The 16,925-nt window shown below is 36.6% G+C and overlaps 1 protein-coding gene across 2 annotated transcripts in view; it reads left to right on the top strand.

Annotated features, from left to right (window-relative positions):
* The window catches only part of LOC126972102 (zwei Ig domain protein zig-8-like), a 235,091-nt gene that overhangs the window by 159,966 nt on the left and 58,200 nt on the right, over positions 1–16,925 (top strand). For both annotated transcript variants that reach the window (XM_050818690.1, XM_050818691.1), the window contains exon 3: positions 10,642–10,744. In XM_050818690.1, the coding sequence (XP_050674647.1) occupies positions 10,687–10,744 (58 nt within the window). In that variant the 5' untranslated portion in view covers positions 10,642–10,686. The remainder of the gene's footprint in view (positions 1–10,641; positions 10,745–16,925) is intronic.

Below are 16,925 nucleotides of genomic sequence, written 5' to 3'. Positions count from 1 at the left end.
TGTGACGAGTAGGTCCTTACTAATCTAACTTACTAAATCTGAATATTTTAGTTTTCACTCGATTAAGTAGTAAATACAGTTTTGATAATAATATCTTGATGTCACATAATTTTAGCTACGTAAATTTGTATATTATTGATATTTTAATGAATAAATCTTTGATACGCGACCTCAAAACCTGGCCTTTAGCCAAGTGCTTACAGAAAATCTTGGAAAAAGCGAAGTTAAACGCAATTCTTGATCGGCTTAAGAGATTTTCATGTTTTATTACAAGGAAAACTTGGTTTTATAATGAAAATAATATTTGATTTTTAAAGGAAAGTTATTATATATATTATTGGAAAATGGATAGAAAATGAGAAAATAATGAACGACGAGCGCAATTGTCATTGACGACCTATATAGCCAGGTGTTTAGTGACCCTACCTTCTAAGCTAGAGATCCCGGGTTGGAATCTCGATAGACGCAAACATTTATATGATGTTAATGAATTTAGGTTTGTATGTTGAATTATATCATATATATCGTTATATTATATATACAGTATTAAATATATCGTTGTCTTGCAACCCATTGCACAGGATATGCCTAATTTAGGGGCAAGATAATTTATGTAGAAGTGTGTCAATATTAAAAAAAAAATGGAAGTGCCGCTCAGATTTTTTGGGTTTTTCAAAAATTCCGAGTGGCACTGCATTGTAATATGCAGGGCGTATCTATTACTATCAGCTGTATGTCCTGCTTGTCTCGACCCTTAGAATCATAACAAAAGATTAAAATATTTACTCATATGCTTGCTTTATAATAATAATACTCATATTCAGTCTCTTCAAACGATATTGGCTTTTTTGAAGCAACCGTTAATGGTGATTTTTTTTTTATTTAGATCGGGCACACTTTTTGTGTTGTTTCTTGAGCTCGTTTTTCTCAGGTCAAAGGTATATCTGTTTTTTACGCGTACATACAAACGGTGCATATAGCCCAGTGATTAGTGATCCTGCCTACTGAGCTAGAGGTCGGGGATTTCATACAATTAATGTAAAGTGATATACCAAAATTAGTCAAATGTTTTGACTAAGGTTCTTGTGTAAGTAAAAAAAGGAAGTGATAAGTCTGAGTAACAAGATCAGTAGATATATAAATTAGGTATTATGCGAGAAGTTACATAATAATTTCTGCAAATGGTATATTATCTTTATACAAAAATCCCTGAAGACAGGACTGACCAGGCATCACAAGCAGCGTCCGTCGACGAGCATGACGCATGGACCAGTCATTGCTTCCCTCGCAGTTATCTTATGGTAGGTTACAACCCGCCCCACGACGTTGCCACAAGCAGTGCCATTTACGCGAGCATGACAAGCCCTGCCCCGGAAACTGTAACCTAAGAAAAAAAAGAATGCTGGGAGAGTTTCTTGCACCGCTTCTTCTCTCTCAGAGCGCCATTTGTTTCCGAAGCGGTAGTAATATCTTGGATGTTAGAAATGTCTTAAAAAGAATTTTAAAGGAATCAATTTTGAGAAAATAAATGCTTTCCATGCCTTTATAAGATTTGTAAATCTAAACCTAATAAATTTGCGATATTTTTGCTCACAAAATACCTCCGATAATCAGAATAAAAGTTGAACATGTTTTGAAAGAAAGAAAGAAATATAAATTGTTCTGCAACTTAACCAATTTACAAAAACGATTATTAAATTAATATAAATCTAATATATCATAGTATATTTTTACATCTATTATTTTAAATTTAAGAAAGAATTGTAATTAAAAATATTAACAGAGACCTCATAAAACTGATAATGAACAGTCTAGTACACAACTAAGCAGCCTTATCATTAAGGTGAAGACTAAGCAGAAAACTCGCAAACAAGGTGTTTATAGACAAGTTTTGTGGTGAAAGTAAAGCATTTCGAGCTATGAACACTACTTAATCCTGTTACACATATCCTTAAGTCTTATTTGTAGGTTGCTAATGCTTGCTGTTGGTTATAGTTAACACTGCCGAGCCTTTTTGAACTACCACTTTTCTTTGAAATTAAACAAGTTTAGTGGCATGGCGTGACGCATTTTTTTGGTACTTCTCTCAGAAAAGTTATTCTTATAGCTTGTACTTTTTTGTGTAGGTTCTTATTTATTCAGATTAGTAGTGAATAACGAGGATTGTAAGCATACAAACTGTTTTCCACCGAAGAATTTTGAAAATATTGGCTTTGTTATATAGATAGCGGGCCGACAGCCGTTAATTCATAGCGCTCAAGGTCGCTGGCATTTAGTGTCGCCTGATGAAGTCTTCCTTATAACTCAATTTACTTTTAACATAATGTATAAATGTACTATATTGAAGTAAGTATTTATTCAAACAAAACAAATCTTATTACTTTATGTACAATTTACATTACATTAAATTATGGGGAACTATCATTACGGGGAAGTGTACCAAGAAGTACATAAATATTTATATAATATTAATTAAAAGTATTGTAATAAATATATATCTATGTTTAGTTTTGGGGTAAGCTTATTTGTGAAGGTGTGTCAATATTATAAAAAAAAAAACAATAATTTAAACATTTGAAGTATTTCATTACCGTTTCAGTGTGATGGACCGAAAGACCATGACCATAAGCTATTTGAGACCACCTTAAACACTACCCCCCTTATTCATAATGGTCCGCTAACTGTAAACAGCCGCTTAGGAGTGTTTTTTCTCATTCTGACTTAGGTCAATAGAAGAAGACAGAGTGAGAATTAGCAATGCTTTAAGTTAGCAGACTATTATGAATAAGGGGGTACAAGTGTAATAGGGCTCTTTATTTAAATTCACATAATTCTTGTAATCACTGTATTTGGGCAGAGTTTTCAATTTGAATTCACAATAAGTCACCCAAGCGAAACTCTCTAAGAAAAAAGCGATTGTATGAAACGTGCAGTCGTTGATAGATTGACAGAATATGACGGCTATAATCTTGTAAAAAACGGAGATGGCCGAAATCCACTACGTTCATCCGTAATCCACGTTTTAAACAACTGTTCGCTTTCAAACTGAGCCGGATTATACTTCGTCGCCATATTATTCTATTTCAAACTTATGACAAATGACTACACGTTTCATACTAAACTAACTTTCAATTTTTATTAAGCCAGCCCGGCCTCTTATTAGGTAGTATTTACATTCTCTTTGCAAAAGTAATGAATACTCAAACTTAACACTCTTACTTCTATAGGACACGACAGCTAATCGTATTACTGCTAGCAAATGTTAGTTGGCACTGCTGTAGTGTCTGATAATCTGAATATTATGTGCTATTATATCTTTAAGCTGATGTGTTAAATTTATTATTAAATAACATTACTAACATAGTAATAAATAACAGCATTTATATAAATGTAATTATTAATTGGGATATCTTATGACTCCCTGACGTTGGTAGCGACCGCTTGGTAACACGTATATTAACAAATCAATATCGTAATGTAATGATAATAATAACACAAGTAATTATAACATTTTTTAAATAATTTCACTTGAATCTTCACCATTTACACCACAGTCCAATATAAAAAGAACGTTGCAACATCGCCGCAAAACACAATACCGCCGTTAGCTACGATTGCCAGCGATTGGTATTCAATTTCCCCATTCCGGTGCACAATACGACTAATCTCCTTGCTAGTGAAACCTCTATACGAGGGTCATTTAAAATAGAACTGCCTGGAGGAATCCAGAGTTAAATGGCGTACAATACTGATTTTTATTCAATTGTTTCGTTTGCTTTCAGTTGATTAGGTTGAGGGAAGTTGGAAACAATTAGATTTATATTGATTATTTTAAACATATTGAGTTCGGCGTTGTTTAAATTGTGTTTCACTTTTGTAGTTGTTATTAAATCATTAAATTTATTCAATTCATTTTGAAAGCTCTCTCAATAATACAAAATCTTAAAGTATTTATTATGCAAAAAATATTTTTGTATTTATTTGGTGATTGTCTATTTGTTGATCTCTGTCATTGGTTATGTCCGTTATGTCAGTTTTTTCTTTCACAGTTGCTAGAAAATTCACTACTTAATGTATCTATGTATAAACATTATAAAATCAGGAATGTATATGAATAAGTTTTTTAAATTTTAACGAATGAGATTAAAACATATAAAAACTGTTATTTATACTAAAGTGATACATTGTAGTGTAACTAAATTATTAATTAAATTTGAAACATATTATTAGTACATAAGTCGACCCTCTTTTCATTAGCTTTGCACGTGTTCCATTAAACTTTATCAAGACGAGAAAAATCACAAAGCACGTTAGATAATACATTACGTGTGTTGATGGTAACATAATGGTTCTGCCAATTACATGGCAAAGGCTTCAATAGGAGGCTTCTAATTAACGGCGACTGTGTTTAAGCGTTCTTGTTGAATATATTTTCTACGTGTATATGTGGTATTTGTTAACATAATATTATGTTCTGAATAAAATTACGATTTACGATTTAAGAACTTTGTTTCTCAGAAGAATATTACAATGTTCACTTACACAATTAATTGTAATAGCAAACAGAGCAAGATGCTCGAACCCACACGCTGTGGACTTTTGCAATATCAGGGGCTTTGCTCGAATTCACATGCCATGAATTGAAGTGAACTTCCACCTGTTTTTTTTTGAACGAAACACAGATATCATCTTTGGCTGCTACATCCCAACCTGGGTAAGAGTACCCAGCTATTAATCTGGAATACTCCTTCATACCACGGAATTAAAAATTACCTTCATATTTAGATTCCTTTGGTCCCGAAATACCCCGTACGTTATAATAATAATAATGATAATTGCCCTGTACTGCCCCGGGGCGTAAAAAGAATAGGGTAGTCCCAGGTCCAAGGGTGTCTTAAGAGGCAACTACGGGCTTTTTGAAAGCGAGAGACATGCTGCCGTCTTATGAAGTTAGCACAATCGGGCCAGACTCGTCCGGGTTACTTACCACACTCGCACAGAATACCGGCGTGAAGTAGCGGCCTAGTGCCACTGTGTTTTGCATAGGTTAGTGTCGAGGACCGGAGGCCATCCCTTCCCCCTCCCCCTCCCCATCACCCCTCAACAAAAATATGAGAGCGGTCCTTAAAAAAATATTACCACAGGAGGGTGCCGGCTCTACTAGAGTCGGAGAATCCCTCCCCGAGCATTCTCACTCTGGCTGCCCCTCGTATTCTGGGGAGGGCACAGTACCACGCACATCTAAGGATAAACAGGGCAGCAACACCACGGCACCCCGCTCCACGCTTAATGTGGACGTCTGTAATATCAGGGGAATACACTCCAATTTAAACGCCGTCCACAACCACCTTGAGACGGCGCAGCAGGCCTTGTGTTTCCTTACGGAACGTACCCCGGGTACAAAATTGAGCATAATTTCATGCCTCATGCCGGGGTATGTGTGTACGATAGAGAGGATATCTGCTGTCACCGTCTCGGCAATTTTGAGGGTAGGGACCTGTCTGCTCTCTGGCTCCGCGTATATTTAGAGGATCGCGTCCGCATCTATGCGTGTGTCTACAGGTCCCAAAGTGGTAACGCAGAAACGGATCACCTCATGGGCTGCGTTCAAGCGGCATTTGATGACGTGCTTGCGCAGATCTCCTCCGCTGAAATCATAGTTTTGGGTGATTACAACGGGCACAATGCCGATTGGCTTGGATCACGTACTACAGACTACGCAGGGCGATCTGTGCATAATTTTGCATTGGCGTATGGTCTGTCCCAATAGGTTGAGTCGTCAACGCGGACTCATGCCGCAATAGCCACATGCCGTCCTTATTAGATCTTCTGCTGACTACACATCCCGATGGTTACCAGGTCTCTGTCGACACCCCTCTCGGAACGTCCGACCATTGCCTGGTTAGGAGTGTAGTACCTATCCGACGCCAACGTCGCAGACCACCAGCGACCCGCCGCGTTTGGCACTACAAGTTAGCAGATTGGGATAGGATGCGTTCCTTTTTTGCATCCTACCCTTGGAGCAGGGTTTGTTTCCCTTCGGATGATCCTAGTGCCTGCGCCGTTGCAGTAGCCGATGTGATACTGCAGGGCATGGATATTTTTATACCAAGCTCTGTAGTACCGATCGGTGGCAGATCACAGCCCTGGTTCGATGCGTCAGTTAAAGCAGCATCTGACTGCAAAAAACAGGCGTATCGAACTTGGGTTGCGGCGCTGGGCACAAAGGATCCGAACTGCATAGTTCTTAAGAGGAAATACAACCGTGCCTCCACGTCCCTACGGCAAAAGAGAAAGCCGATCTCCTGTGCACTCTTTTTGCCTCCAACTCGACTCTTGACGACAACGGAAAAACACCGCCGACCATCCCACGGTGTCAGAGCTCCATGCCTGAAGTACAGTTCCGACAGAAAACTGTTAGGCGAACTCTGTTTTCGTTGGATGTCAGGAAGTCGAGCGGGCTGGATGGAATTTCTCCAATCGTGCTAAGAACGTGGCACCCTGAGTTGACGTCAGTGCTAACGTGTTTATTCCGGCACTCTTATTCTAAAGGCGTAGTCCCTGACTCATGGAAGTCAGCCCTTGTCCATCCGATCCCAAAAAAGGAGACTGTTCGGATCCGGCAAACTACAGGCCTATTACTATTACCTACCTACTCTCCAAAATCATGGAGAGTATAATTAATCGCCAGCTCTTGGTATACCTTGAGGGTCATCAGTTGATCAACTACCGGCAGTACGGCTTTCGCCATGGTCGGTCGACTGGCGATCTTCTGGTATACCTAACACATAGATGGACGGTGGCTATTGAAAGAAAGGGGGAAGGCCTGGCAGTTAGCTTGGATATAGCGAAGGCCTTTTATCGTGTATGGCACAGGGCGCTCCTCGCAAAACTTCCATCATTTGGGCTTCCCGAGAGCTTATGCAAGTGGACCTCCAGCTTCCTCACTGGGGGCAGCATACAGGTCGTTGTCGACGGTTATTGCTCGAATCCCAAGCCCGTGATCGCTGGAGTGCCCCAAGGCTGTGTGCTGTCACCCAAGCTGTTTCTTCTGCAAATCAATGATATGTATGTATATATAATATATATATAATATATGTTGGCAACGCCGGCGTTGCCAACATGCATTGCTATGCAGACGACAGCACTGGTGATGCCGTATACACGGGCCATGCAGTTCTCTCTCGGGAAAACGTCGACCAGTGCCGGGAGAAACTTGTGTCTTCTATCAAGTCCTCTCTCGAGAAGGTCGCGGAATGGGGTAAGTTGAACTTTGTCCAATTTAACCCCCAGAAGACTCAAGTTTGCGAGTTTACCACTAAAAAAACCCCATTTGTAACCGTATCACCGCTCTTCGAGAACACTTCCCTCAAAGCCTCGCCTAGTATCGGAATACTGGGTCTCGATATCTCGAGCTATTACCAATTCCGTGGCCATCTGGAGGGCAAAGCCAAATTGGCTTCGAAGAAACTGGGTGTCATAAATAGAGCACGGCAATACTTCAAGCCGGCCCACATTCTAGCGCTCTACAAAGCGCAGGTCCGTCCTCACATGGAGTATTGCTGTCATATCTGGTCTGGCGCACCCCAGTATCAGCTCGATCCATTTGACCGCGTGCAACGCAGAGCAGCTCGAAATGTCGGGGACCTAGCGCTCTGTGAACGGCTGGATTACTTGGCGTTGCGTAGAGACGTCGCTTCATTGTGTGTCTTCTACCGCATTTATCACGGGGAGTGTTCCGAAGAGCTGGTCAACCTGATGCCTGCCGCCGAATTTCACCTTCGCACGACACACCACAAGTTACGATATCATCCCCACCATCTGGATGTGTGGCGGTCCTCCACAGTGCGGTTTTCAAGGAGCTTTCTTCCTCGTACTACGAAGCTGTGGAATGAGCTTCCTTGTGCGGTGTTTCCGGGACGATACGACTTGGGTAAAGTACCCATGAAAAGAGCGTACACCTTCCTTAAAGGCCGGCAACGCTCTTGTGATTCCTCTGGTGTTGCAAGAGAGTGTGGGCGGCGGTGATCACTTAACACCAGGTGACCCGTACGCTCGTTTGTCCTCCTATTCCATACAAAAAAAAATAAAAAAAGAATTAACGTTATTTTGCAACATAATTACAATGCTACAAATAGGTCATAAATTATATTATATATAACAGAGAAAATATATTCTAATTACTATTTATTATTATGTGAGCCATGAGAATATAACAATATCAATATATCGATTATTTTTCTTGTTTAAATAAAAATATATACAAAGTAAGTAAAGTGGAGAAAAATCAGTAAACACATACTAGATGGGAAAATGGGACCAGCTATTTCTGAAGTAATTGTTGTGTTATGCGCGATGAGCACTTTTGAGTAATTAAAAGTAATGTAGACAATATTATTATCACTTTACACAATAATGCAACCACGAGGTTATAGTTAAGTCTCCCAATAATTTTATTTCGCTTTCTGGTTAAAGGTTTTAATTTGAATTTTGAATTTACTTTCAAAAAACTTAAAATACCCAATTTCTTAGCCAAAATGTTTTCAAGTGTTGGTTTTAAATATTTCATCAAAATATTTCATTTTATTTATTCTGTTAGATTTCTAATACCAGGCCTCATTTAAACTACAGGTCGTTAAAGTTCAGTACGCTAAAAATTCCAACTTAAAGCTAATATTTACTATAAATTTTTAAATAAAATCATCCTTTCACATAAATTTTTTACATCGTTAATTTCAAACTGAATTTAGGTTCGATATCATAATTACTTCAGCTAAGTAGTTTGTTCGACCTTTCGAAGGTGTCAAGGGTTCGATTGCCGCTTCGTAAAAATGTCTGGTGATTATTGATATTTTCTGGGCACGTGTATTTCATTCATAAATTCTGACGTTATATTCAACCATAATTCGGAATTGTACGTTTCAGCTTAATTTAGCATTTAATAAACATAAGCTTATGAAATGTTATATTGAATTAAGTGATATTTTTTATGGGTGGAAGTCACAACCCAAAAGCAATAGATTTAGGTCTTATTCAGCCGAAACACGATTAAACGAAGACTTCTATAAATCGTTTCTTACGGTGTTATTTATAGAAAACTAAATTGGGAGCACAATGACGTTATATACACATGTATATGGACATATTAAAGGCTGGCAACGCTCCTGTGATTCCTCTGGTGTTGCAAGAGATTGTGGGCGGCGGGTGATCACTTAACACCAGGTGACCCGTACGCTCGTTTGTCCTCCTATTCCATAAAAAAAAATATCATTCGCAGTCAACTGATAGCGGAACGAGAAAAGCGTGCTTAAAGACAATGTACGCACACTTTTCTTATTAGTTGTCAACTGTCACTGTCCGATTCGGGTTCTAAATTCAATATGCGTAATTTTAGCTGATTAAATATTTTTCATTTCTCATACTCGGAAAGTAATGTTGTTTTGTTCCACAGAGAGAGAATAACTCATACAAATTACTTTCCACCTAAGTAAGGGCCGGAATGAACTTTTAAAATAGAACTGCTGTCAGCTGTTAAGAGTTTTATGTAAAAGAACAACTTTCTAAACAGCCAGTGTGAACTTAGCGCAAATTCTTTGAGCGGAATAAGCCGCAACACTTACGCGGTGAATTTCATATTTAAAATTCAAAAAGTCGACATAAATTGTCCTAATTTGACAAACAATTTTAAATAGGTACTACTAATATTATTACATTTTATCTATGAATAGTTAATATAAACAAATAGTTTTATTTTCCTCATATTCGAAATGAAAAGTAGAGTGTTTAACACGGGTAAAAGAATCAATTCCTACTTGGACTATAGTCTAAATACCTCGGAAATTGATTCTTTCGACCCTCGGTTAATAATCTACTATTACATTGCTGCTTATTGACCAAGTATATCTTAAACAACTGGAGTAAACGCGGCAATGTATAGAAATAAGTCGAAGCTTTTTATGGGGTAATTTGTGGCATGTTCCATATTTCGGATTTGTTTTCATACGACGTGATTTGTCTATATGTATAGAAAGTCACTGAGGCAGCTACTAAAATTGACATGACCACGTTATGCATTTTGCCTCGCAGGTTAGATAAGTAGTGATTAAGTATTAATTTAAATAATTTCATTTAATTTAAATTATTAAATTAACTCGTAGCTATGGTTTGTATTATATACAGAATATCTGACTGGGAAAGTTCTTCAACAACCTACAACTTTCAAACGATAGCCTCATTTGAGACAATTTACCGTCAACATGTCATTAAATTTACCCTGCGTACTCTCGAGGGGACAACCTATACTGACTCGGGCAAACAGAGCAAGATGCTCAAACCCTCCCTCCTCCACATACGCTGTGGACTTTTGCAAGATCAGGGGCTTTGCTCGAATTTACATGCCATTCAATTCCACCTGGAGATGGCAAAGCTGGCCCTGTTTTTTTTTGAACGAAACACGGATATCATCTTTGGCTGCTACATCTCACCCTGGGTAAGACTACTCGGCGATTAATCTGGAATACTCCTTTATACCACGGAATTAAAAAAATACCTTCTTATTTAGATTCCTTTGGTCCCGAAATATCCGGTATGTTGACCATACGGTATGAAAACAGGTATATACATTTGAAATATTTGTTCCAGTGATAGTAAGCGGCACGAGATGAGTGGTGGTGACTCCATCTAGCCATGTCTGCAGGTTTGCTGTTCGGGACTTTGGGCGCCCTGGTACTCTTCGCAAGAACCGGTGAGTGACCTTACACTATGTTTTATCAAATTCAAATTCTAATATTTTTATTCAAAAAAGAATGTGTGAAAATGTGAAATCACTTATTGAAAGTCAAAAGAAACTACCACCCATTCCCAAACAAATGCCTCAGTCCTGAGAAGAATGGGCGCAACAAACTCAGCGGGCTTTTTTTTCATCAAAAAAATATGTTTACAAAGTACAATTAAACTTATTATTTAATAGCCTGAGGATGGACGCTCCATTCCCAAAATATTATTATGTGATATGATTCATTTGGTGTTTGCAAAAAAATAACTTCAAAAACTTTTTATAACGACAACTCTTAGGCTATGTGGTATTATATAAGACTTTCCTTGATTATGATTATAATCTCCATCATTTTTACCGTAGCTGGATCGAAACAAGATTTTCAAGAGGCAAATATAAATTTTGTTGCGTTATAATATTCACACTGCAGTACGGTTAAGCCCGTATTAATAAATTGTAAATTTAATATTTTAAAATTCAGCATGCGATACTTTGTGCTTGCAAAACTCGTTAAGCCTTAATCAAACTTACATTCAAAAATACAAAAGTTTTAATAGTGAAACAAATAATTTGACTTTCTCTATGTTTCTGATTACGATTCCTATATTTAACTTAATTTAAAGGAGACGAAAACGATTACATACTAATTTGGGCCCAAATGTAATGAGTTGAAATTGATGTGAATTTATAGATAAGAGAGATAGATGCCAGCTATTAACTTTATTAACATAGGGTTATGTTACATTCTTTAACTAACAGTTGATTGCTAAAGTGCAAAAATGCTCTTTAAACACTAATGTTTATTATATGATTCTAGCTGACCCAGTAAAACGTTGTAGTGCCATATATAGTAATAAAAAAATTCAATAATTAAAATTTTTTGGGTAAAAAAAAATAGATGACCACTGATTCTCAGACCTATCAAATATATCGTACTTAAAATTTATCATACTATAATAATTATTGTATTCGATTTCCATCTTGCAACTGTATTGTGTATCTGTGGATGGATTAGAAAACTAATTATTGAATTCGCGATACAAATATAGTTGTACATCGCAGAAGGGCGAAAATTTGTTTCATGTATTTTTCAAGCTGAATCATAATAAAATAAGAATAAAAAAAATCTCAAAAAACTAAAACAATGTGTTTAGGGGTGTGTCACACTTATCATATAAGGGTATGAAAAATAGATTAGAAGATAGAGCACACAAAATTTCACACAAATCGGTTAAGCCACTTCGGAGGAGTTTGGTAGCAAACACCGGGACATGAGAATTTTATATAAAAAACAAAAAAAAACAAAATCATTTATTTCGCACTTTTCATATACAAATTAACATTCTATACTGACCCCCACACTAGGCATTGCCTGTCTCGTGGGGGAAATAGTAGAATTAACAGAAAATAAAGATATACAAGCGGCTAGTGACAACAAGCTGATTACTAAAATTTTACTAAACATATAAAGAAATAAAGTAACAGTAATAACTATACAAGTATTAATTGTGTGTATATGTGTTGTGTGTATGAAAGTGTGTGTATTGTGTGTATTTTTTAGGATTGTACCTTAAGAAGATTTTCAGTTTCCATATAGGATAGTTGTATTAAATATTTTGATAGAAGCTCTTTAGCCTTGAAGATGGAGTGTTCTTTAAATTTACATAGCTGGACCAGTTTATTATAAATCCGGGGGTACAAAAAGGTTGGAAAGCGACATGCAAATGCAGTTTTGACATTAGTAACAGGCAATTTGTAAACTCGGTTTTTAAGCAATGTGTTGTATTCTTTTGAGTTCAGAGCTGTTTTGTGGACATGCATCGCCACTCTTATCAGGTACAGCTTTCGAACACTGAGTACCTGAGCGTCGCTGTACAAATCATTCGTTGGGTATCTAATCGGTTTCCTCAAAGCGACTTTTAACACAGCTCTTTGCGCTCTTTCCAATATATAAGAAGATAGCAAAGAAAAACTTGAAATCATATGATAGGTTGCCTAGTGTAAATTTTTAAGTCACATTCTATGTATAGTGTTGTCAAATCATGACGGTTGGCAATTGAAAATGACAGATCTTCGACAAGGCATCGAATGTGAATTATGATAACTTATAAAGTTGAACCAGATTGAGAATTGAGCTGATTTTTGATATTATAAGATAAAAAACCTTACAATTTTTTTACATCATATCACAACTTATTATTATATTTTGGCCCACAGATTTTCAACTCCTTTGTACTTATCATAAATAATATATTTATTCAAGCAAACGATAAAAAAATTATGTCATACCTAATTAATCTACGAAAATGACTCAGTAAATAATTGCCTTAGTAAAAATTTATATCCAAAAGGCTCTTGCGACAGAAACTCATTTCATTCAATCTTGGGCCGCTTAAAATAATACCGAGATTTGAAAACAACTTAGAAATTCGGTAGATCCTTAAAATCCTAAAAGCTGAGGGATTACTTACGTGACCACTTTAATCAGGCCCGTCCATTATATGGAATGACTACCGAAAAATCGTCTACATTAGACGAAAAATGTCAACTGGGTAATGGATGCGTGGTTCTCGTATTGTGAATGCTCGCAGCGGACGGAAACAGTCTAATGTGTTTGGAGTGGATTAGGAAGCGACTTGCAGTTTTGAAGTTGTATTCTTCTACATAATTTAATGTAGGAAATCGTAGGATTATCCAAATGTTTTGAGTTTTTTTTGTTAATTTCGCAAATATTTGTCCTCAAAACATTCAACACATATTTCGCTTCTGCACGAGGCATCCTCAGGAAATGTTTATTCGAAAAACTCTGGCACGAGACTCAATTGAAAGAACCGTGAACCGCTCTTTTATACCCTCTTCCAATGTACAAGCGCGCTGTGATTGGTCAGCTGTTGTGACGTATTACCCCCGGAAGAGATACGTAACAATGGTGAAGAGACCAAATGGGTTTATTTATTCAACAATGTGAACATGTTATTTTTGTAATTTATTATTTTTAATTGATCTAACACATTTAAGCGGAATCCTTTTTCACTAATATTCAATAAATTATCTTAAATCGTAGGATTTCCTCAGTGGTGTAGCGCCTGTGACTTGCTTTTCTTTAGGTTACGGGTTTGATCTTCACGTTGTGTAAAGTGATATAGTTTCATGTCCTCATGATCATCACCATTTCTGCCAAAAGCAATCGACTGCTGAACAAAGGTCTCTCACAAAGATCTCCACGACGATAATTCTTGCGCTGCCTTCATCAAACTTATTCCAGCGATCTTCACCAGATCATCGGTCCATCTCGTGAGGGGCCTACCAACATTGCGTCTTCCGTGACGTCATCATGCATGTCATATCCTATTTTGAATTAAAATATTTGTATTGAATTGAATTCAGAGTCTAAAATATGGCTTGGTAAATGGCATAGGGCTAGTTTTCCCATTCCATGTGACCTAAAAATATGCTCGGCAAATTTTAAATGTGATATAGCTATGATGCGTAATGTACCTACCCCTTCAGGGACATACAGGTGGTAATACCTGGGATACTCTAGTATGATTATTCCTTCTTAATTTCTAAGGTCTTAAACTACTGGAATCATCGTAGATTTCCTAGTATAAGTAACAATATTCTTATTACGTTATTCAGGGCAATCAAATTACAATTATAATTAAACTTCCTTCCCCTACATAGAAAACATTCCCTTTCCTTTAGTAAATACTCGTTAAGGTAGGTAAACACAGAGGAATATTTTCTTTTAATCTTTGTTGTGTGTTTGTTGATTGATGTTAGAGTCACGTGTACCTTCCAACATCGATCTAAGTCGGCGGAGAACATCTGGGAGATTTAGTTATATTCAGGTCAAGTTGGTTTTGTCGATCGAGTGGTTAACATGTTTACTTATATTATAGTAATGGGGTGTATTTTCAGACACCGTTTAAAAAAAAGTGTGTGTGTACTTATCTATGCACGCAAGAAGCTATGATTCTTTGGTCTAAAGAAGTTAAAATCATTAAAATGATTTATTCCTCGTGCTATTCTACGTTTTTAGAAAGCAGTTTAAAAAAAAAAAAAGACGACTCCAAAAACTCTATTTCAAAACAATAGATATAATATGCACTTAAAACTTGCGTATTTTTATACAATATAATTAATCTAATTCTAGTTACGATTATTGTCACTTTTGAAATCGGTGTCCTTCCGCCGTGACCCGCTCTCGCCTCTCGCTTCCTCACGACTCAAGCACATCTCGCCTATAACTACTCGTATGCATGTAGTTACAAACCTATCTTGGATGACACCGACTCCAAAAACTACAATAATCGTAACTAGAATTAGATTGTATAAAAAAACCGAATTATTTTATACTTTTTAGTGCATATAATATCTATAGTTTTGAAATTGTGTTTTTGAAGTCGGTTGTTTTTTTGATTTATGATTTTTAGTGAATTTGAAGTACACTAACTAACAATTTCACTAAATATGTATAGATATACTACATTTTTTATTGCAGCAATGAACGTAAGCGCTTCGCAATTTGATTACAGACAGTTAGAAATTCTGCCACAGATCGCACCCTTACTGTAAGTCGTTAAGGAGTCCCATTGATCATCATATTCAACTGCGACAATTACTTGGCCATAACTTTGTTATGGTAGATGACAAATATCCGGATACCATAAAAAGATTCGGCCGAGTATCGTTAATTTGCTCCTAAGAATTCCATTACTTTGTCATGGATTCCGTAATCAGAACCTAACCAAACTCACCAAACTATCTTGGAATAATGAATACGGCTGTTTGGGCTTGAACCCTTTGCCTGTCCTAATAATGGACGAAGAAACCAAAAAAAAAAAAATAAGGAATGACGCAAACGTCAGAAAATTTTAGAAACCAACTTCAACCTGGGAAAAAGGGCGGGAAACTTAAGATCAGTCGCACGTAATTTTGATAATTTTTTATTTTATTTATAAATTTCATGTAAATATTTAGATATTTTGATCAGATAAGTTGTAGTTTGTATATATTTTAGTAGTTAGTTTTTATTAAAGTGTTAATTTGTGTAAATTTCATCCTATTGGTAAGTCTTCTTTTCTTCACTTTTCTATGATATGATGGACCCCCCGGATGATCCTGGGGGGACAGCCCATGATATAGGTCATGTAGTGACAATTTCTCATAATGACGAAGGTAGCACGATGGATACAGATGGTTCTGTGTCTCAGACATCTAGTGGCCGTAAAAGAGTGTCAGCTCGACCCAGAATATGCAGACACTGTAATAAAAGACGACGAAAACACCGTGGTGATAAGAAAGATATTAAGGAATGTGATTGCAAATGTAGACATTAGTGATAAACAAATTCTTTCCAAAGTCGATTCCTGCAATAATTCTTCTATAGTAGTAGAGAACATACAAAAAAATAACACAGACACTCCACAACAGCCACAGCCCCCTGTTGCAAGGCTGTTATATAACTCATTAGATGCTGCTCCTTTTGTTGTACACATTCAGAAACAGTATTCATCTCCCGATGATAATGTTACTTTACATCCAGTTACATTTGGTCGTTTTCTCAAAAGAAATTCTATTAAAAATATTGTGAATGGAAGTTTAAAAAGGATAGGCCGGAATAGGTTATCTATTTCTTTTTCTAAGTACAAAGATGCAAATGACTTTGTTGAAAACAAAAATTTAGAAAATGAAAAATATAAGGCTTTTATTCCATCATTTTCTGTGAGTAGAATAGGAATAGTCAGAGGAGTACCAGCTGAGTGGGCTGAAGAGGAAATAAAAGATAATGTTTCTGTTACTATTGGCTGTGGCCCAATCATAAAAATTAGGAGAATAAAACGAAAGATGATGATTGATGGACAAAACCATCTTAAATGTACTGAGTCTGTGGTATTTACTTTTGATGGACAGTTTTTGCCTAAACGAGTATATATGTGCTACACTTCTCTTACTGTAGACTTGTATATATATCCTACTATTAAATGCTACAATTGTTGTCGGTTTGGTCATGTGAAATCTCAATGCAGATCTAAACCAAGATGTTTTAGATGTGGTCAAGGACATAGTGGTGATAACTGCTCTGTTCAAGATGATTTTATATCTTGTTGTTTATGTAAAGGTTCCCATATTGCAACTGATAAAAAAT

The sequence above is a fragment of the Leptidea sinapis genome, chromosome 25 (genome assembly GCF_905404315.1).
Source record: "Leptidea sinapis chromosome 25, ilLepSina1.1, whole genome shotgun sequence".
NCBI classification, from domain to species: Eukaryota; Metazoa; Arthropoda; class Insecta; order Lepidoptera; family Pieridae; genus Leptidea; species Leptidea sinapis.
Note: the sequence above shows the minus strand (reverse complement) of the source record. Positions and strands in the feature narration are given on the sequence as shown.